At 44.8% G+C, this 23,761-nt stretch overlaps 1 protein-coding gene across 1 annotated transcript in view; it reads left to right on the top strand.

Moving 5' to 3' along the window:
- The first annotated feature begins 200 nt into the window (after positions 1 to 200).
- NFATC2 (nuclear factor of activated T cells 2) overlaps positions 201 to 23,761 on the top strand; it is a 154,960-nt gene continuing 131,399 nt past the window's right edge. The window contains exons 1-3 of the mRNA XM_048497427.1: positions 201 to 336; positions 14,086 to 15,109; positions 16,838 to 17,006. Of these exons, the coding sequence (XP_048353384.1) occupies positions 201 to 336; positions 14,086 to 15,109; positions 16,838 to 17,006 (1,329 nt within the window). The remainder of the gene's footprint in view (positions 337 to 14,085; positions 15,110 to 16,837; positions 17,007 to 23,761) is intronic.

The following is a 23,761-nucleotide window of genomic DNA, read 5'->3' as shown; positions in this document are numbered from 1 at the left end:
GCAGCGGGGAGCTTGAAAGATACCCCCCGGCCCTCCAATTCTCTGGTTGCATTTAGAAGAGGCTGTTTTGCATTGAGAGGGAGGGGGCTGTCGTTTCGATTTGGTGCAAAGAATTGCCCGGCGAGGGTTAGGGCGACCTCTCTCACCTGCCTGCCTCCCCCCTTTCACAAGAAACCGAGAGGTAACCTCCAGCTCTACCGATGGCTTCCAATCCGACCGACTCGGATCTGAACCCTCAGCAACTTGGGGACCCTGATCCAAATCAAAATATCTGCCCCCAGGACGAGCTGGACTTCTCCATTTTATTTGATTATGACTATAGCAACCCAGTCGCAGGTTTGTGCCGCCTTGTTTTGTTCTGTTATTTGAGGATGTTTGCAAAGGGCTTTTTAAGATGTCTCGAATATATACTCTGAGGATGTAGCAGCCTACGGGGCAGGGATGATACTTTGCTGTCTTGGTCGTCTGTGTGGTGTCGAAGAATGGCTCTTGAACTCTTAGGTAGGAAATTAGCTGAGTGAAGGAAGCACTGGACTCTACTGTACAGGAAAGAGTTATTTTCTACAGTTAACCCTCAGAGGGCAGTAGGGGAACATTACAGTGTTGGCTGAGGTTAGGTGGAAATCAGTTGTGTCTGTGAAATATTATCTGTCTTCCATCAGGGCATAGGAAGTTTGCATACAGTCTCAGTATCAGCCAGAGAGATGCGTGATCAGAAGTTCTTTTTGCTGATAGGATAAGCCCATTTGCAGAAGGGCGATAACTTAGCCCCTTTGAAACTAATAAAATCTACTGCTGTAGTTATCTTGTTCTCTTCCATTTTTGGAGTTATACAGTTTTTTTAAAAAAACAGTGGTAACTTAAAATATAACTTTCCAGTTCAATTGTAATTATTGTTGGTTTTACAGGACAGTATAGGTTAATGGCACCTGTCAGTTGTATCCAGGCAGCCATCTTGTTGTGTGACAAAGTTCAGTTGCGTTGCGCCTGGTTGAGCTGTAGCTGTCGAAATGGTAATAGTGTTGTAATGGTTGTCTAACCATGGTTACCCTCTGTTCATTGTAGCTTGAGGGATATAGGTTGATTGTGGGGCTGGTTGTTCCATACACTCCAATATTTGTGAATGCTTCACACAGAGGATTTGATATCCGGAGCTTGGAAGCATATTCAACTGTGTGGCCACAAGTGTTTGCCCTACATCACAGTACATTCCTTTCCCTCAAAGTTTAGATATTTATATCCTACTTTTCTCTCTGATAGGGAGTTCTAATGTGTGCTTTACAATATTGTTTCCTCTCCTCCATGTGCGGAAAAGATCTTATATGAAATAAGATGACTTTGAAGAATTGAAAAACCCCAAAGCTAGGGTGAAACACAGTAGTTCTGATGGGGGAAGAGAAGGATGACTACTATGAAGCCATGGCCTATACCAGTGGTGGCAAACCTATGGCACGAGTGCCAGAGGTGGCACTCAGAGCCCTCTCTGCGGGCACGTGCAAACAGAGTGCCACCCCCCCACACACATCTATTCTGGCCTGGGCCACTGGGCTTAATTCTTAGCATTAAACCTAAGACCTAGTTTTGGGGAAGCAGTGTAGGTAACCCTGTTAAGCGCTGTTAAACCCCACTGATTTTCATGGGAAGAACTAAAGCGCGATCCTTTACCTGGGAGTAAGCTCTGTTCCTGGCAGTGGGGCTTGCTTCTGAGTAAACCCTCCTAGGGTCGAGATTCACCCATTGGAAGAGTTGCTCAGTTGCTTCAAATCCAAGCCTAAGACGACCACCAAGCTTACTCCCGAGTAACGCATGCTCGGAACCAACCGTGTTTTCTAAACTAAAACCTCAGTAGTCAGGTTAAATTGCTTGTTGGCACTTTGCGATAAATAAGCGGGGTTGGGGTTGCAATTTGGGCACTCGGTCTCGAAAAGGTTCGCCATCACTGGCCTATACTAAAGTTGACAGGATCTCCCCTGGCAGGGATGGGCGGGGGGGGGGGGGGGGTTGGGTTGCCAGATCCAGGTTAGGAAACTCCTTGAGATTTGGGGAAGGAGCTTGAGGAAGACAGGGACCTCCATTGGGCCCAGTGCCATAGAGTTCATCCTTGAAAGCAGCCGTCTTCTCTTGTGGAACTGAGCTTTGTAGTCTGGAGACGAGGAGTCATTCTGAGGGATTTTCCAGGTCCCAGCTGGAGGTTGGCATTTCTCCAGCATACTGATACTCTAAAACGTATGGTGGGTCATATGTGTTCTGCCTTCTATAAAATTGTGCATCAAGGTAACCTGAATACTACTAAATGTTGAATTCTGTTACATGATGAATTAAATGGTTTGCCAGTCACTTCATAGCAAGGCTTCTCCAAACTGTTATACCATACTGTAGGTCTTAATAGTTCTTGTGAAAGGCACATCTCTTTCTGGAGTAAAATGGCTATGGCCTATAGTCAGAGCTTGCTAACTAAGCAGGGTTGGCCATATTAGTACTTGGGCGCAAGAAAGACCAGGCTTGTTATGCAGAGGAAAGCAATGACAAACCATCTCTGCTCATCTCTTGCCTTGACAATCTCATAAGGGGTTGCCATGAGTTGGTTGTGACTTGGCTACACTTGCTAGTATTATTGCAGAAGTCACCTTCCAAGTTTTAACTCGCCTTACATACCAAACAGTGGGAACACACAGGAACATCCCATAATGTTGTCTGAAAGGACAGTTTTGAGAGAACTGTGACTAGCCCACGGCCACCCAACAGGCTTCATGTTTTGGAGTGGGGAAACCAATCCTGTGCACCAGATTAGAGTCTGCCACTCATGTGGAGGAGTGGGGAATCAAACCCAGTTCTCCAATTAGAGTCCACTGCTCTTAACCACTACATCATGCTGGCAACTTCTTAAGTCTTTCAAGGGCATCCAAGCATAAAGGTATCAGGATGCCGAGAATACGTGGGTTGGTGGCCAGACACCTTTCCTAATAGTACCAAGAAGATAGAGTATCGGTAAAATTTAAACCAGAATTTAAATAGATGACATTTCTCCATGTCTGTCACACATTGTTTTTACTAAAATATTCATCAAAGCTCAAAATTTCATTGAGAGATGTGGCATTATGGCTTCATCAAGCATTTGGGGATCAAAGGACTGTTTCTTTTTCATGCCTCGTTTCAAACCGTTTTCACATCTTGTGATAACTGAGCCAGTTCAAGATGTTGTCATTGACATAAACCGTGCGCTCTATTGGCATTGATGTGAATGAAAGGACTCTTAATCTTAGGGGCGTATCTATAGAAAACAGTGCCTGTGGCAAGCACTGACATTGCACCCCTGCTCAAACATCTGACATCTGCACGTGTTGTTGGTGCGCTTGTTAGGTCCCTGACCCCGGGTTGTTCCTCCTGCTAGCCAGCTGTGCGCCTTGTTGCTGTCTGAGGACGGCTGGAGTCTCTCCCCAAACCTCAACTCAGTGAGGGGTAGGGATGGCGCCACGGGGCTGGATGGTGATCGAAGCAAGGTGAGGTGAGGAGCACGGAAGGCATGGCTGTGATAGGTCAGCAGGCAGGGATAGTGCCCCATTTAAAGTGGTGTCCAGAGCTTGTGCCATACCTGCCATGCCTTAAACACACCCCTGCTTAATGGTCTTCTTTGCCTGCAGATGATAGATACTATAATCTAGTTCTGAGATTAGAAGAAAAACTGTTGCTCAAGGCGTGCCTGGCTAGAGTCGGGTGGTTTTGTTTTTGATTCTTAAACTTAGCTGAATATCTTTACGAGCAAAGCAGTCATGCTAGAATGTAGATTAACAGTGCTATCCTAAGCAGAGTTGCTCTTTTCTAAGTCTGTGGACCTGAGTAAAATTAGAAGGAAATAATGCCACTTAGGACTGCACAGTAAGAGGCTTAACTGGAAAGTCCCTACTTTAAATTTAGTCCCTTTGCTGAACTGGCTGAATGGCTATCGGTCTACTTTGCAAGTGGGTTGTGTATGTTTATATATAATAGAGACACAAAGATTGTATGCAGGTGGGTGGGCAAAAATGTCGCTCTTCATGTGGCATGATGTATGCATTTGGGGAGAACTCTAGGGGCTGTATTCCCAGCAACAGATACTATGGACATAATTAATTCTGTGTATTTTCAATATGGGAATAATTAGTTGAAGAGAGATCATAACAAAGCTTGTAATCTGGAGGACATTCCTTGTCTTTCAAAAGACACCAGTATGAGTCTGCAAGCAATCCTTCGTGCAACAGTAATCTTTAATGGACGAAAGATTAAAGCTTGTGTTTACAAAGGAATGGATTTAAAACCCAGGGCGGGAGGGAGGGCTTTAGCCCATAATTTGGCCTGGCAGTTGTGGGAAATGACTGTTGCTATAAGATTTTAAGTGTATCCAACTGAAGCTAACAAAACTTCCCATTCTGTATTTATACCAGAACTGTAACAATAGCAGTATGTCTAAGATCCCGGGATTTTTCTTTCATCTTAAAATCCTAAGATTTTCTCCAAAGACCTTTAATAAATTGTAGGAAGGACGGGGGGGATTGGAACAATTAATTTGGTCCTATGTCTGTTAAGATTGATCCAGCCAGATGGGCAGCCATGTGACTCCTATGCCCTGTTGCCCTGGGATGACTTACAAACTATATTTTGTTGACAGTGCTTGTGAGTCGATGCACACCTGACTGATGGAAGTCACTGCTGGATTTAAAGAAAAATGTTTTTATGAACCTGACTTTAAGGAAGAGAGACTGAAAAGTTCTCGCTTTCAATCCACATTGGTCACACCAACAACCAACAAAAGAACAGGACGATTTAGAGTGTTTAAACGGTTTACACGTCGTCTGAGAATCGTATTACCTGAATGAATCTCTCATGGTTTATCCAAGGGATGGTTCTGTCTGAAGTGGTAACTGTATATAAATTACTCCACTTCATATTTCCGGCGGAAGTCCACATTATTGAATGCCCATTTCTTCAAAAAGAGAAAAGCCCGCTCCCACGCCTTCCAGATGGGAAAGTGACACATCAGGGAGAAAGCCAGGCTAAAATCCTTCCTCCTCTGATCTTATTCTGCATATGCATCAAATTCAGTGGATTGGGCTTCCACCTGCAGACCCAAAGTAATATGATCCAGTTGTAGGCTTAGTGAGACCAAACCAGAGAGGCTGGAGATCCATGATTAGAATCTCCTGCTTTTTATTTTTTAAAAAAGAAATGTAATTAATAGTTCATGTGACTGCTTTGAACATCAGAGCTGATGAGCCACTGTGGTGTAGTGGTTAGAGCAGAGATGTTGAACTCAGTTATTAGGAAGGCTGGATGTTACCTAAATGTCACTTGGTTGGGGTGGGCCATTGGGGGAGGTGACTGGCAAACCCATAGCAGGCTTGCCAACCCAGATTGGTTTGGTGGGCGGGGGGGGCTGCCTCAGCTGGTGAACCTGCAGTGGGCTCCCCAGCCCCAAACAACACTAGGGGAGGTGGTCAGCACTGGGGAGTGGGGTCAGCACTGCCTTAGCTGGTTAGCTCACAGCAAACCCTCTTTATTTTTTGAGATATGATGGAACCACCGGGGGTGTGTGTTGGAGGTCTCCCAGAATAACAATGGGTTGCCCAACCACAGCAATCAATTTCCCTGCAGAAAATGGCTGCTTTGGAAAGTGGACTCTGTGGCATCACACATCTGCTGAGATCCATCCTGTCTCCAACCATGCTGTTCCTAAGTTCTATTACAGCGGTGGCGAACCTGTGGCACTCCAGATGTTCATGGACTACAATTCCGATCAGCCCCAATTGGCCATGTTGGAAGGGGCTGATGGGAATTGTAGTCCGTGAACATCTGGAGTGCCACAGGTTCGCCACCGCTGTTCTAGTACAAATCACAGGAATTTGGGCAACTCTAGTGCCAGGCTGTAAAAGCCTTTAAAGATAGTAATCAACACCCTGAATTTTGCTCAGATACATAACCAGTGGTTCTTTTGAAGCACAGGTGTAGTAATATCATACTGGTGTCAATAACCTAGGGTCAGCATTCTGTACCAAATGAAGTTTCTGAACAGTTAGCAAACACATGTCGTGATTTTGTTCAGATCAAGTCCTACTGTAGTGCTTTTTAATTCTTAACAGTTGATTACAATGTAAACTACTGATTCCTTTAAGTAGGACTTCTCACTGAGAATCACAAATGCTGGAATGCTAGAAGAGCGTCATCATTTGTTTTCTCCCTGCATGTGTTGAGTGGCCCTTATTCTGCACGATGCACCCTCTGGGTTGTGATGGGCTGCACATGACTTTTGGTTGCGGTGTCTCTAATTTCATGCTGACTGTCATCGGCGGCAGTACATGGAGCAGAATCTGTAGAGGCTCATTCCAGGAAGCCTTTCTGAAAACCAGAAAGGCTGTCGCTGTCAAGCAAGTGGAGATGCTGGCTGATCCATCTCTCGAAGACTCATTCCAAAAATCCGCAGTAGTCATCAGCGAGCCAAGTGAGGTTGGTGGGACTGACAACTGAGGACTTGCTAATGATGTGTGTGATCTTTGTGGTGGTGAAATCTGGACTAGTTGTTCCAAATTAGAGCCAAAATAGGGAACTGAATCTTAGAAGCAGGAACTGCAGTGTTCACACTCGCCTTCCTTTCTTCCCATCCTGAAGTGCACAATGCTGCGTTTGTGCCATCACAACTGTTCCCATGGCTGCAGACTGTGATGTCACCAACACATGGAGCGTGGCCAGTCTTGGACAGTGATTCCATCCTGTTCTCTCAACTGAAGCAGGGCTGGGCTTGGAAAGGTGATGTACCTCCAAGAAAAACCTAAGTGTTATAGGAAGGGATGTCACTGACTCAACGACTAGCGCCGTCCCTACCACGTCAATATTGAGCCACTGTTGAGCATTGCCAGGAAGTTTGTTGTATTGCTGCACTGTGGTAGTCTGCATGGAGGACATCAATAGGAGGCATTCATTGCCTCTCTTGGATCACCTGGAACCACTTTGCATTTATGCAAAACCCCTCTGGGAGAAGAGCCACTATCATTATAACTTTCACCGAAGGATAGACAAAAGATCCATCCCCCCCTTTTTGTTAGTTTAAAAAAAGAGTTGCGTGTGGTAGTTCACGTTCCACCTGAAGGCTGCTTTAGAGGTTACAATGGCTTTTCTCATATAGATCACACTTCTGTGCAGGAAGGAAATAACAACACAAATAAGCGAGTGCAAGGTCAAATCAAGCCCAAACTCTCCTTAGAAACTAAAATGACTAAACTGAGGCTATATCATACTTTGGTCCTGTTATGAGAAGGCAAGAGTTACTGGAAAAGGTAACTATACCAGATTTGCCTGTCTTCAAACCATCCTAAGCATGTATTTGAAAAAAAAATCCTTAACTCCTGGCTAAAGGATGGTCAGTGAAATCTGAGAGCATGGATCTTCGAGATCTTGGTGCAGTGATGGCGGATACCCGCTTTTGAGGCCTGAGGTGCCCAGAATCTGCAAACCCAAAACCCACTTATTTATCGCAAAGTGCCAACACGGCAATTTAACCTGGATAGTGAGGTTTTAGTTTAGAAAAAACGGTTGGCTCCAAAGTGCATGTTACTCAGGAGTAAGCTTGGCGGTAGTCAGTGGCTTTGCTTTGAAGCAACCGTGTAACTCTTCCAACTGGTGACTCACGACCCTAGGAGGGTTTACTCAAAAGCAAGCCCCATTGCCAGGAACCGAGCTAACTCCCTGGTAAAGGATCGCGCTTTAGTTCTTCGCATGAAAATCAGTGGGTTTAATAGCGCTTAACAGGGTTACCTACACTGCTTCCCCAAAACTAGGTCTTAGGTTTAATGCTAATAATCGAGCCCAGTGGCCCAGGCCAGCCTAGATGTGTGGGGGTGGCACTCTGCGCATGCCCACAGAGAGGCCTCTGAGTGCCACTTCTGGCACCCGTGCCATAGGTTCGCCACCACTGTCCTAGTGTGATACTCTAATCGCACTGCCCTCTCCTCCCTGTTTTACAGGAGTTTGTCATGACTTCAGTTGATTGTAGTAGGATAACTATTTTTTTTTCATGATTAATTCATTCATTAATTCTCTGTATGTGGACAGTTAGCAGCAGCATTTGAAGTGATGGGCTAGAATTTCATTGATATGCTTGTTTTTACGTAGCAAGGATTTTTTACATGAGGGTGTATTAAAACTGTGGTTCGTTCTACTTAAAATCTGAAGTGGTACCTTCCATTCTGGAATTTTGTCACACACCCCGCCCTGTCATGTACATGAAGATGAAGCCTTTGGAAACTCTGCTAGGATGTATTTTAATTGGCCGTTCAAAGTACTTCTCTCTCATCTTAACGCAGGTATGTGTAGGTAGTTGGTTGTACATGGATTTCTCCCTCTTTCCCCCAAAGGCCTGCTCTGACCCAGTAGATTGGGATTGGGGTTATAATGAATTGAATTGAAATTCGTCATGGCATTTAAAAAATATACAATAGGTTTGAATAATATAAAAATTAAGATCATTAAATAAAACAATCTTTAGAAAAAGAAATAATTTAAAATTTTGTTTAGCGAAAAATTGAGAATGTGCGGTGACAACGATACACAGAAATCTGGCCGTAGATTCCAGTACTGAGACAGAGTTGCTATCTAACAAAGTTTTGGCAACATCCACAATGCTGTTTAGGCCGGACAAAAGGGGTTCAAGTAAGTTTTTCCACGCAGAATCGTAGAAAGGGTAGTGGTGAAGGACGCCAAACTACAAGATCTGGATTTGCCACTGGACTCTTTACTTATGCTAACTGCTGAGATAAAATAGAACATAGATTTTTTTGAGCAGGAATCACAGAGACGGATGGCCCAAGGGAATAAAGTTTGCTCCCCTATCCATCTGGGCATCCTTCCTTGGTTTGCCATCACAGCCAGCTATCCTCATCTTTTAACTCAGGGGTGGCCAGCCTATGGTGCTCCAGATGTTCATGGACTACCAATTGGCCATGCTGGCAGGGGCTCATGGGAATTGTAGTCCATGAACATCTGGAGCACCATAGGTTGACCACCCCTATTTTAACTGATCCCAAACTGTGACGAGCTGTGCTTCCTTCCACCAGAAGATTCAGCAGAGAGAATCATATTGCAACCACTGATAGAACTTGTAGCTGCACCATTGGATTAGCGGGGTTATAATGATTCTCATCCACCCTAGTAATTCTGTGTCCAGAAATAGAGAATGTTAATTATTCAGGGCTGATGAGGAATAACAGACTGTGATCTTATATATGTGGCACTTGATCCTCTCAGTCTGGATAATTTACACAGATCCTCTGGGGCTGAATAATTTACATGCAGGCTAGCTAGCAGCACTATAGAGCTCTCCTCTTACCCTGTAAATATTTACTGCAGGTAGTTGCATCAGAGACAAAGAGGGAAACGGGTTGCTAGGCAAAGCAAAATTAAAGCATCCCAAAGGGGATTAATGTGCCCCTATATTTAATGGCGGCATGCCAGGCATCAGATGAGAGGGGTACATGTTGGGGCCCTGATACTGGTGGGCTCTGGGCAGCTACTACCCATGCAGATTTTCAGTTCTAATCCTGTAACTTTTAAATAAACCCTTTACTAAGCAGGCTGCAAATATTGCACAATGCAGTTGCATAAGTTACACTTACAGAATGTCATAAAAACCAAAACGAAAGAAAAAGAATACAAAGAAGGCAGAAGACAATGCTTGAGGGGGTAAAAAAAAGAGGCGCTCAACAGAGGTAAAGTGTGCTGGAGAGTCACAGCCGACCCATGTTAACTCCATGAAGTTCCATCTCATGGGGTTTTCAAGGCAAGAGGTCAGCAGAGATGGTTTGTCGTTGCCTTCCTCTGCATAGCAATCCCAAACTTCCTTGGAGGTTTCCCATTCAAGTACGAAACCTTTTTGGCTTTCAAGCACTGGTGAGATTGAGCTTGTCTGGGCTGTTAGAGCTTCTACTCAAATATTGTATACCCCTGTTGGATTTGTGTATATAATACACATATATAAATCACGCTATTATTGGTAGCAAGAGAAAGCTAACAGCCCAATTGTATGTGTGTGTGGGGGAGGGACGCTACTCCTGAAATTAATGCAGCCTGATGGTATAAGTGGCACCTGTACTCATGGGGAGGGCAAACATGGAGGCAGGTAGGTGCTACCAAGCTCTGTGGCATCTGACCCAAAATAGCCTTCTGACTGCAGAGCTGCACCTGCCTAAAGGCACAGTTGGGGGCGGGCTAAGGGCATTCCTGGGAGCATAGCCACCACCTGGCTTTCAGCCCAGGACCACCCCCAACGTTTTGCCCATGGAGGAATTTCAGGTGGCTGTGGAGTGGGAGGGGTTTCTGCTTTTCAGGAGCAGCAGTGGCATAGTGGCTAAGAGCAGGTGCACTCTGATCTGGAGGAACCGGGTTTGAAGCTCTCTCAGCCCCACCCACCTCACAGGGTGTTTGTTGTGAGGGGGGAAGGACAAGGAGATTGTAAACCCCTTTGAGTCACCTACAGGAGAGAAAGGGGGGATATGAATCCAAAGTCATTGTCTTCTTCTCCTTCTCCTTCTCCTTCTCCTTCTCCTTCTTCTTCTTCTTCTTCTTCTTCTTCTTCTTCTTCTTCTTCTTCTTCTTCTTCTTCTTCTTCTTCTCCTTCTCCTTCTCCTTCTCCTTCTCCTTCTTCTTCTTCGCTTCCCTCACTGCCTGGAAGCCCTCTGGAGTTGGTGTGGCAGCAGTGCTGTTCCTGGCCACAGCAGTCTCTGGATTGGGCTGTAAAGGTCATGAGGTACCTCATCTTCACAAGATAAGGATGTTCTGTTGGAACCTAGGTGACCAGTGTATCTGACTTCCAAATCCATATGTGACACTGCAATCCTAAGCATTACACTCTTCTAAACCCACTGCATTGAGTGGACATAGACATAACTCTGCCTAGGATGGCCGTGTCAGTGCCTCCCAATATATTGATTGTTTGCAAAGAAGTCCAACAAATTATTTGGGAATGGCTTCTGCCTTTTGGAGAGTGTAGTAAAAATACAACTGAATGGCACAACTGCTTAGAAAAAAGTCCACATCACCTACTACCATTGGTCCATTGGCACCTTTAATACCAACAAAATTTTATTCCTGGTATAAGCTTTCCTTTGCATGCATACATCTTCAGAGACACTGAAACAGAAGTCATCAACGATTACATGGATGTAGGGTGGGGAGGGTGTTGCCTGGAAGGACCAGTTAGGGTCAATATGCATAAGTAATTGAGCATTAAGTAAGGTTGGATTAACGCAGATGGTGAAACCTGTGAATGTTAACAAATTAGCATAGAACACAATAAAAGAATTTACCAACCGATGCAGGAACTGAATGATGGAGTGAGATAAGAACCCAATGTCTGTCGAGTCTTGATGTTTTCATTACCTTCATTGTTGTATTAAGTTGTAACCAAGCAACCTTCCATTTCTAGTCTATTTCCAAACTTTTTTTTTGCAATAAAACAGCTACTTTGAGATCCCACATTGTCCCAGAAGGTTGAGATATTCTTCCATTGGTTCCTTAGTTTTGTCAGACTTTTGTCCGCTTATCCTTTGGCATAGGGTTTGACCCATTTGCCCTATGTCGATGTTCCAGGACCTTTGGCACTCAGATGTTATGGACCATAATTTTCAGCCCTTCGCCATTTGGCCAATAATTGGCCATGCTTAACGGCTGCAATGGGAATTGTAGTCCATAACATCTGGAGTGCCAAAGGTTCGCCACCATGGCCCTATGTAGAGAACTAAAGGACATTGCTGATATTTGATGGCATACACAGTACTAGAAGATGAGAAAGTGAATGAGCATTAGATTATGTGGTTTTTTATACACACACACACACAAAATAAAAAAGCAAAAGATATTGGGCTGTACAGGTCATGAAATACTTCATCTTCACAAGATAAGGAGGTTCTATTGGAACCTAGCTATGTAGTTGATGTTGTTAGATCCAGTGTAGACGATGTAGTTGATGTTAGATCCATTGTTTGTGTTATGTGTATGCATATGTGACTTCTGTTTCAGAGTATCTGAAGAAGTGGCTATGCACACAAAAGCTTATACAAGAGTAAAACTTTGTTGGTCTTAAAGATGCCACTGGCCTCAAACTTTTTTCTGCTGCTTCAGACTAACACAGCAACCCACCTGAGTCTTACAACTTATTGCATACGCTAATATCACTTGACTCAGTTATTTGCAAAACTCTAAAGTGCACAATGCACAGGTAAGATTTTCTTACATGTTCAGTGCTCCTACTTAAAGCAGGCCTTACATAATGGCTCCAAGGTTTGTAAATACATTTGCGGCTCCAGGGAGAAAGCGGTAGGCAAACATGAATTTGGCCCAGTTCGGGAGCCAGTTGATGCAGGACAGGGCTGCTGGCTAGACAACCAAATCAGTTCTTTCTCAGGGTATAAATCATTTTGTTCATCAAGCACTTACACCTAAGACAGAGTGCAAGCCAGAAAATGCTGGCATATTTTGGAACCTGAGAGAATGAAGTCAGGGTTTATACTGGACTTAGTTTTGTCAGACTGTTCACCAGAGCTCAGCCTTGGCTCCTGTTCTGAATGCCAATCCTTGAATTTTTAATATGATGTACCAAAGGTATCTCAATATGTGCAGAGTATGCATGTTTCAATGCTGAGAAGCCACGACCGTCTTTCTAATTCCAGTAGATGTATGGTCTGGCTACGTGGGAGAATTTCCTGCCATTTTACACTTTACGGGTGCTTTAAGAAAACTTAGCTCTGCACATTTTTAAAAAGCATGCAAATTTTAATCTTGACTGTCCAAGAAAACTTAAAATGGAAGACTGAGAATCCAAACCTCCTATACATTTAAGATTTGTAAAAATGATGTAACACAGTCTAGTCACATGCCAGCTGGCCAGTGGTGGGATCCAAAAATTTTAGTAACAGGTTCCCATGGTGGTGGGATTCAAACAGTGGCGTGAGCTCAATAGTAGGGCTGGGCAGGGGGGCATGATACGGGGCGTGGTTTGCGCATCATCTAGGTAGAGGCATTGCTGGAAGGCGGGGCTGTGACAAGGACTTGGCAAGCCTTGGTGCCCAGTCCTTGGGCGGGAAAGCGAGATGCAGCGCGAGCATGAGGCTGTCCACACATGCCGGTGCACCTCCTGCAAGACTGCTTCAAGTTCTGCGCACTACTGCTGAGAGGAGGGGCATAATTAAGGCAAAAATCACGTGGCAAAATCACCAATTAGTAACCCCCTCTCGGCACACACAAATAATTAGTAACCTACTCTCGGGAACCTGTGAGAACCTGCTGGATCCCACCTCTGGAGCTGGCATAGCATTGTGGTTGGTGTCAGACTATGGGCTGAGATAGCCAGGGCCAAATTCTCCCTCTGCCATAAAGTCACACTCTCCCAGTCTAATACACGGAACTGAATCTGAACATGGGTCCTTTAAGGTCAATATTGTCTACACAGACTGGCAGCAGCTGGAGGTGCCAGAAATTGAACCTGGGACCTTCTACATGCTAAGCAGATGTTCTACCACCGAGCTGCAGACCCTACCTCACAGGTTTTGAAGATGAACATTGTGCTGTTTGCTGGTGTGGGCCCCTACTGAGGAGAAAAGCAGGGTGTAACTATCTAAATAAATTATAAAATGTAAACAATATATTTCTCTTCTACATTGGGCAACAACATAGGACTTTTCAACAGCTTCTAATTTGTACGGACATGGTCCAATACAAAGATACAACCAAACCAAGGGAGGTCCATGGTGGTTTTATGCATTGGGTAAGGGAAGAGCGGTAAATGCTTCTTGCAGTGAAGTTGGTAGTTACATTGAGAGTCCACAGCTATATATTTCAAAGTTGGTAGAGCAACTTGGTACTGTGATAGTGCTGCTGAAAATGGTGGATTCATCCTTGGGGGAAAATGAATGAGATATCTTCTGGGTGCAGTCAACCCTGTAAGTAAGGATATTGCAACCTTCTTTTTTTCTTAATCCGCTATTGCTAATGCCTTCTTATTAACCCATGATTGCTTGGCTTCTGCAGTGGTATATCTAGTCTTAAAAGCCGCCCTTCTTTTTCCAGAAGAACCGACTCCACATAAAATCATCAGCCCACCCACTGGAGTTGCTTACCCTCATGACGATGTCTCGGACTATGGCCTCAAGCCGTACAGCCCCTTCGCTTTGTCTAGCCTTTCAGCAGATCACATGGGCAGATACGGACAGCCAGATAGCCTAGGGTCGAAATGCTACTCGAAGGCTGCCGGCCCCCCTACTTTGAGCCCTAGGATTGAGATAACACCATCTTATGAACTGATTCACTCAGGGGGGGCCTTCTGCAGCAGAGACGCAGATCTCTTGGCCGAGCATCAGTCCAACTCCGCCACCACTAGCCCAAGGTTTACCCTGCCTGTCCCCGGCTTTGAGAGCTACCGAGAACCGCTGTGCCTGAGCCCTCCTAGCAGTGGCTCCTCTGCAAGCTTCATTTCAGAGACAAATTTTTCTCCTTACACCTCACCATGCGTTTCACCAAATAATGGCGCTAGTGATGACCTTTGTCCACAGTTTCAAAACACCCATGCTCATTATTCCCCTAGAACCTCGCCAATAATGTCTCCACAAGCAACCATCGTGGAGGACACCTGCTTGGGGCCACGTTCGCCATCGTCCCGTCCCAACTCAAGGTCCTCGTCTCCAGGCGCAAAGCGGAGGTATTCTTGCACTGAGCTCTACGGGGGTCAGCAGCCATCTGCTTCTCCGCGGCAATCGAGGACCCCTTCCCCACAAGCCTCTCCTCAGATCCCCTTGAGGGACGACGGATCTTCAGTCACTTACACCCAGTTGACCAGCTCTTCTATCCTCATGGATGCAATGAGCAACCTCACCACCGACCCCTCCTGTGGAGTTCCTACCAAAATTTGGAAAACTAACCCTGATCCTTCGCTGATGTCTCCGCATAAAGTCAGTATGCCGTGTCACGTGCTTCAGGCTATTGAACACATTGGTCCTTGTGAGCAGGATGATCGGAGGAACCCACCACCGGAACCAATCTTGTTGGTACCACCATCTTGGCCAAAGCAATTGATGCCTGCAATCCCCATCTGCAGGTAAGCTGTGTGTCTCATGGCATTTGTATGCATTTTTAAAAAAATCTGACCCTCAACATGTACATAGGGTAGTGTGTGGTTTCCGGGCTGTATGGCTGTGTTCTAGCAGCATTCTCTCCTGACGTTTCGCTTGCATCTGTGGCTGGCATCTTCAGAGGATCTGATAGTATCAGATCCTCTGAAGATGCCAGCCACAGATGCAGGCGAAATGTCAGGAGAGAATCCTGCTAGAACACAGCCATACAGCCCGGAAACCACACAGCACCCCAGTGATTCCGGCCATGAAAGCCTTTGACAATACATTGAACATGTACATAGATTGTTAATGCACAGTGGAATTTTGCATGGTTTCCCAACCAACAGCCCCCACCATCATACCCAGGGGACGTTTGCAAAGACTCTTATACAGGATCTACATCATTGGATATTGCACTCCCACTTTGCTGTCGTAGTAATTCAAAACTAGATTTTCCTGTGCAATTAAGAAAATTCATTTGTTAATGACTGCTAGAGCGCAATGACTGTGACATATTTGGACTAGTCTGAAGGGAACTTTTGTTGGTAATTTACCTGGACACCTTCCGGTAAAGAGCAGAATATGTATATATCTCTCTCACAATCCTACTGGTTCAGCCTGGAAAAAAAACCCCACACATATTCTAATATGTAATCATTATAAAGATCTGAAAAGTCTAGCCATCAAGGGTGTTGATTTGAACTCTGGACTTGACAAGATTTAGCTCCTTTCTCAGCCCTAGCCTACCTTTGCCCTCTAATTTGCCTATGGGGCTAGTGTTTTAAATAAAAAAGTCAACAACATGCTTGCTGTTTATTACTTTATTTTGAGAATCTGGATCTGCTGCAGGCGATTTAGGGATTAGGTCCTTAATATTTTATGTACATGTTGAAAATGTACAGCTGCATGGTGAATAGATTATTTTCCTTAGATTTTTCCACAAATTTGTAGAATTCTTCAGATTGTGCCCTTTCTGTACCTGACCCTATAGTGCAGATTTTTAAATCCACATTCTGGGGCCAAGTTCAGATAGTAGCTGGATGTACCAGCAGTCTCACCCATGTATCAAATACATCCTTTCCCCTCTTTTCATCTCCCCCCCCCCCCACTCCCTGGTTTTACTTCTAGTTCAGGGGTCTGCAATCTGCGGCTCTCCAGATGTTCATGAACTGAAATTCCCATCACCCCGGCCAGCATGGCCAGTTGGTTTTTATTCCTTGCTTTTCTATACCAATTGGTCATACTGGCAGGGGCTGATGGGAAATGTAGTTCATGAACATCTGGAGAGCCGCAGGTTGCAAACCCCTGTTCTAGTTTCAGGGCCCAGCTGTGCCCCCCCCAAATTCAGATGACCTGGAACAAGAGTATTTATAGAGGATAAGTAGCAGGCCAGCTCAAAGATTAAGCATTCAAGTGTGCATTCATATAGATACATACACACATAGTCACTGTTTTGTTTCCCTTGCAAGTGCCCCTCCAACGTTAGCTTTACGAGAGAAACATGGGATTAGGCTTTTCTAGATCTGTCCAGGATGGGTCTAGTTTAAAGCTCTGTGCCAACAATTATTGTAAACAAACATTAAAAAAAGGTCTTGATGGAGTTTCCTAGTCCTAGCCTTCATGCTATGTTGTATGTGTGCAGTGGGTTTTTAAAAAAACACTCCTAGCATTTCATTAGCAGTGTTTACATGGATTTCTCTTTTCTTGGCCAGCATTCCTGTGCAGTCCCTCCCGCCACTTGAATGGCCTCTAGTCAGCCATTCAGGCTCTTATGAACTTCAGATTGAAGTGCAGCCAAAGCCTCACCATCGTGCCCATTATGAGACAGAAGGGAGTCGAGGGGCGGTCAAAGCACCAACAGGAGGGCATCCTGTGATCCAGGTAAGAGATGTCCTTACATCAGAGAAACTGTGCAAACCCTAGTCACCGGTGTCAAACTTGCGGCCCTCCAGATGTTCATGAACTACAATTCCCATCAACCCTTGCCAGTATAGCCAATGCTCATGTTGGGAGGAACTGATGGGAATTGTAGTTCATGAACATCTGGAGGGCTGTGAGTTTGACATCCCTTCTAGTCCAACACTGACTTGTTTGGGGAAACTGGAGAAATGGTTTCAATATACAACTTAATTTGTGGCTTGGTTCTGTACAGGAGAAGAAGAGTTGGTTTTTATACCTTGCTTTTCTATACCTTTAAGGCATCTCAAAGTGGCTTAAAATCACCTTCCCCTCACCCACAACAGGCACTTTGTGAGGCAGGTGGGGCTGAGAGCATTCTGAGAGAACGGAGACAAGCCCAAAGCCATCCAGCAGACTTCATGTGGAAGAGTGGGGAATCAGATCTGGTTTACCGGATTAGAGTCTGCTGCTTATGGGGAGGAGTGGGGAATCGAATCTGGTTCACCAGATTAGAGTCCACCACTCTTAACCACTACACATGCTGGCTCTCAGATGCCCTGGTCTATCTAGATTGTCGACCACATGTTCCAGCGGTATGTATTACCTTAAATTCTGAACTGCTGTAATATCATAACAGGAGAATGTAAATAAGGTTGTTATACTAAAACAAACGAAAAGAAAGGGTATGGGAGTGCATGCAGATGACTTTTCAGAGCTGGAAAATAAGATATATAAGAATTTGGCAAATGGAAACAAAATGTTATTGCCTTAAAATCCAAACACAAGATTTCAAAATATACTTGGAAAAATATCTTGCATATAGGGTTGATTTTCAAAAAGAAAATTGCATAGTTCTGAGAGTCTGTAGAATTCTGAATTTTTATAGGCTGACATTTCACCTCTGTCACAAATGACTCAGAAGTAGACCAGAAAAGTTCGTGCGCCCCTGTTTTACACGCACAACCCTTTGCTTTGGATGTAGTAATGTTGCCATGGTCAACATCTCTGCTGAAATCTTTATACCTTTTCTGAAGCTTGGTGCCATAATCCAAGTTGTCACCAGGTGGTTGTTACAGTCTCTTCCTCTCTTGCAATACCTTCTTTATGTGATGCCAGTTTGAAATCTTTTCACTGGCCAGAGTTGGGAGCATAGTGAAAGATTGGGTGGATCAGTTGAATACTGTATGGAACGGACACTTACATCAGTGAAACACTTGGTGGCCTGCTATAAAGTTGATGCCGTTGTAAAGAGATAAGAGATAAGTAAACTGGGTTCATGAATCCTTGGAAAGGTAAACGAGTTCAAAACAAGAAGCTGAACTGAAGCAGAGTAGTGCCCTTAAGATATTTAAGGATCAGGTGAACTATTGCCCTGCTTTTTGTTACCCAGACCTCATTTGGCCAAATTGTAGAACTTTACCAGCATTTAGGCAAGACGTTTCTTCCTGGCAAATATATTCCAACCCCTTGCTAGTAGCAGATGTTTCCAGTTTGCCTTCCTTCCGTGCTGGCCCACTCTGCCTTTCATTGTGACTAGAAATCCCATAATTTGTCATTTAATTTGTCATTTGTCACCTGGCTTAATTGCAGATCTCAAGCTCTCAGCGGCCCTTTGCATGTGATAAAGGCATCATTCTAGTCCATTTCAGGCAATTGGACCCAAATCCTTCATTGCTTGAAAATTCTCTAGTTCATTTCAAACTCACTTGGTGCTCTTATATGAAAAGGCACAGCTGCATGTGTGCATATACAGTCACATTTTTGCCAGGTGCCCTGTTTCACCATTGAATGTCTGTGCCATTAAAACTTGCACGTAAGTAACATTCTCTGCCTCAACCCCCAGGCAATTTAAGAGCGGCTCTTTGGTAATTCATGGTCTCTCCAAACCTCTCTTTGCTGTCCTGTTCCACACCTGCAGAACTGAAACCCAATCAAATATTGACAAGATTATTCCTGCTTTATGTCTTTCTTTCGTTTACTTCACATGTACTTTGCTTTCTCCCCAAAGTGGCTTAAGTTCATTTATTTATGTTCTTTTCTTCTCCATTTTCTTTTTCCAATAATAGCCCTGTGAAGTAGATTAGACCAGGTGAATGTGACTGGCCAAAGGTCACCTAAGCTTCATGGTAGAGTAGATATTTGAATCTGGGTCTCCCAGATCCTTGTCCAGTATTCTAACAGTTACATCATTCATTCATTCATTCATTCATTCATTCATTCATTCATTCATTCATTCATTCATTCATTCATTCATTCATTCATTCATTCATTCATTCATTCATTCCCTTTCCTTTGTGGCTCAAGGCTACTTCCAGTTTTAAATGCAAAACATATAATAGAACCCTAAATAACCACAATCACACACCATGTCTGGAGCTTTCATTCATTCATTCATTCATTCATTCATTCATTCATTCATTCATTCATTCATTCATTCATTCATTCATTCATTCATTCATTCATTCATTCATTCCCTTTCCTTTGTGGCTCAAGGCTACTTCCAGTTTTAAATGCAAAACATATAATAGAACCCTAAATAACCACAATCACACACCATGTCTGGAGCTTTCATTCATTCATTCATTCATTCATTCATTCATTCATTCATTCATTCATTCATTCATTCATTCATTCATTCATTCATTCCCTTTCCTTTGTGGCTGAAGGCTACTTCCAGTTTTAAATGCAAAACATAAAAACTACAATAGAACCCTAAATAACCACAATCACACACCATGTCTGGAGCTCTGATTTCATAAATGCCCTAGCAAATAAAAGTTCCTTACAAGCGTCTAGGAATTCTAGAGATGCCCCCCCCCCCTTCTGAGAGCAGCAGTGACTTTATTAAAAAGCATAAAATCTCATTGATTCCAGGAGGGCTACCTTAAGTTGGGGAGCAGCTAATAGGTGACAACCTGAGGATCATAGCTGTCAAACATATAGAGAAGTAGTCTTACTTTGGTTGTCCAGATGTGTTTCTGTAGGGAAAAAATGCTGGAGAAAGGTCTGAAAATGTATCTTAGATAGAAAATGCCTGTTCTCTTACGACACCCAAGTTCCAGGGAGTTCTAAGTGCAGTTGTAATTAAAGTTTGCTGCTTAGCTTTTAAAACCCAAATGATTAGGATGGGGGTATCTGAAGGACTGGCTCCTCCCATATATGCCTGCCTGGGAATTAAGGTCACAGGGAACAGCCCTCCTGACTGCTTCACCAATCAAAGACGTTTGTCAGATTGGCAAACGAGAGAGGACCTTTTTGGTGGCAGACCCATGATTATGGAACAACCTCCCTGGCGTAGCACCAACGTGGGCGTAGCGCCCACGGGGCAGGGGGCGCAAGGCCCGGGCGGAGCAGCCACGGAGGCATGGCCAGGCCATCGAGGGGGCGTGGTGGGGCAAGGTGCAGCATTCCAGGGGCATTCCGGGGTGGGGCGGGGGCGGGCAACGTCACACCAGGGGCACAGGACAGGTGTGCACACGCCCCAGGTGCGGTTTCCCCTTGCTCCGCCCCTGCACCTGACTCCTCAGTTTTGAGCATTGGGAAGATGTTGAAGAGGTTTTTTTAGAACTGATTTAGTTTTTATTTATCAGTTGTCTTAACTGAGGTTTTTAATGGTGGTCTTTATGGGTTGCTTACAGTGTTTCCTGTAAGTGATGTGGGGGCACGACCACCATATTGGTGTTGTGCAGATAAGGGGCCACCTGGCATGGGAAGCTCTCCCAGTTCCAATCGGCCCATGGCCAATCGGCCATGCTGGCAAGGGCTGATGGGAATTGTAGTCCATGAACATCTGGAGAGCCGCAGGTTGTAGACCCCTGGATCAGAGGGACTATTGGTTATTTATAATTACTGTTTTACTAGCATTGTAAGCTGCTGTGAGTTCTGCGAGGTAGAAAGGTGACTAAAGTGTTTTTAAATAGTGATCTGTTGTTTTATAATGCTGGCACAAGATACCTACCCATAATCTTACAGCGGAGAGGCTTTAAATCTCTTTAATGTGTTGTAATTTGCCTATGAGGCTGGGCCTAATTGGACTCGCCTAAAAGATATCTTCAGGCCTTCAGATTAGAGCTAACTGAATGAGAGTGCCCTCCGTGACCTGAAATGGAAAGATCTGTAAATTGGAAGAAAGCTCTTTCTCTTGAGCTGTGTCATAAATGAGGTGTGCATTAGATAGGTAGGGTAGTGAAGATACCTTTGGGGGAAAAAATGATTGGCTACATACTGTAAGCATATCAGAACTGTAAGCATATCAGAACTCGGCCTTCACAAGGAAGCGCAATGGGGATTTTTTTGTTGGCTGCCTATTCCTGTGTAGCTATGCAGCTACGTACCTACACAGGAATGCACACAGGAACCCCCACAACTGCGCTGACATCCCGCGAGACTCCGATACAACCCTGTGCGCCTGCGTGGCTATGGAGGCGTGAACTGGAAATAAAAATTAAATTTAAAAAGCGCAAGCACGGCCGGAGCAGAAGCACCTTCTGCCCAACTGTTTGCTCGACCCCGGGTGCAGAACGTCATTTTTGAAAAGACTTGCTCGTTTAGCAAGTCACAAATAAGCTGTTTGGGGGGGAAATAGGATGTTGCAGCTTCGCTTCAGCAGCGGTAGCTGTGCGAAGTTCTCCCCCACAACGGTGTTTTTACCGTCCTCACACTGCTGTTTTTGGCCTGTGTGGAATCTGCCACAGTGTGGAGAACTGCCTATAGTGGGGAGAAAGGCAGATGGAGACAGTATTAAAGGTAGCCTTCCTTTGCCACCTCTGCACTCTCAATTGCGCCCTTCAGAACAGCTTTTCATTGTGTGTAGGGGGGGAGCTCAGTGTTGGGGTAGCCATGTTGGTTTGCTGTAGAATTCAAGCGTATAAGATTTCGAGACTCAGATTCCCTTCATCAGAGGTAATCTTTCTGGTCTTTTAAGGTGCTGTTGAACTTGGATCTTGGGCTTTAACAAGTATATGATGTATTTCACAATATTTCGTGCTTGAGCAGAGACAAAGGGAGGTACCGTGGCTCCATGGTAGAGCATCTGCTTGTCATGCAAAAGGTTCCAGATTCAACCCCTGGCCTCTCCAGTTAAAAGGTCTGGTAGTAGGAGACGTGAAAGACCCTTGTCTGCATGAGATTCTGGACAGCCGCTGCCAATCTGAGTAGTAGAAGAAGAGTTTGGATTTATACTCCACCTTTCTCTCTTGCAAGGAGTCTCAAAGCAGCTTACAAACTCCTTTCCCTTCCTCTGCCCACAGCAGACACCTTGTGAGGTAGGTATGGCTGAGGGAGTTCTGAAGAACTGTGACTAGCCCAAGGTCACCCATCAGGCTTCATATGTATGAGCAGGGAAACAAATCTAGTTCACCAGATAAAAGTCTGCCACTCATGTGATATTACCCAAAATGCTGGGGCCTTCCCCTTTTAGAGTGGAAGGGGCAGACCATGCTTTAACAAGAGGTCAAGTAAGTTTGAGATCTTTTTTACCAACTTTTACAGAGGTGGGTTTCCACTAGAAATCCACAGGAGAACGAAGGAAAAGTTTAACAATTCTACTAAGAAATCCTGCGAGGTTTCCAAGGCAAGAGACATTCTGAGGTCTTTAGCCATTGCCTGCCTTCCTGTGGGCTGAGAGGGGTGAGAACACTATGTCTGGTTCAAGGTCACCCAGCAGGCTGCATGTGAAAGCGTGGGGATGGGAACTGAACCTTGTTCTCCAGATTAAAGTCTGTTGCTTAACCCACTACACCATGGCCCCTTCTGCACGTGCAGAATAACACACTTTCAGTCCACTTTCGCAATTGTTTGCCAGTGGGTTTTGCTATCCCGCACAGTGAAATCCAGCTGCAAAGTGGATTGAAAGTGGATTGGAAGGTCACCATGCTTAAAAGGTTATTTTATTTTTATCTGTAAAGAGAAGTTTTTAAAAAGGAACTAGTGTGACCTCTTGAAATATGACCTTTGGCTTTTTTTCTTTTTTCTTTTTTGCACGGGAGCTGACTTTTGTGAGGGAAGGGAAGCTGCACAGCGGCGGATCTGGATTCCTCCCCAGCTTTTTATCTTGTGGTTTTTGCTCTCTGATGCCACTTCCTCCTCTGCATTCTTGGTCTAGGCCGTTTGGCAAGCAACGCTGCTCGAACAGCCGAACAATTGCCTGCCTGTTAAAGTCAGAGCCTCTGGCAGGACGAGATTCATTCAGCGAGGACACGGGCTTTTATTTCACATCTTGTTCGAGGGCTGAGAATAGCAACAACTGCTACTGTGTTGAGGACAAAGGACGGGGTTGACAGGCAGCCTTTTCTCCCTCCAGGTTGGCACGGGCGCTTGGTCGAAAGAGGATGTGGCCCATGCCTTTTTTGTGTTCTGGTAAAATCCCTGTCAAGTCCTGCCAGCCATATTTTCAAAGTTTGTACAAAAGGGACGGGCCAGGGCTGAGAACAGGTCCTAGTTTCAGAAGAGTAGGGATAGATTATTTTGCATTGATGATGATGATGAAGAAGAAGAGTCTGGATTTATATCCCACCTTTCTCTCCTGGAAGGAGACTCAAGGTGGCTTATAAGCTCCTTTCCCTTCCCCTCCGCACAACAGACACCTTGAGGCTTTCCCCCACCAAGCAGAAGGGAGCCATAAAGGTCACCTTCGGTTTCCTTCAGTGTGAGAGGCATGCATTCCAGAGCTGTCCCCATACAGGCAGAACTCGAGTTGGCCCCCTGGAACCAAGCTAATTAGGCGGGGATCATCTTAA

This window comes from Sphaerodactylus townsendi, linkage group LG05 (genome assembly GCF_021028975.2).
Source record: "Sphaerodactylus townsendi isolate TG3544 linkage group LG05, MPM_Stown_v2.3, whole genome shotgun sequence".
In the NCBI taxonomy this organism is placed as follows: Eukaryota; Metazoa; Chordata; class Lepidosauria; order Squamata; family Sphaerodactylidae; genus Sphaerodactylus; species Sphaerodactylus townsendi.
This window is presented reverse-complemented; position numbering and strand designations above follow the sequence as displayed.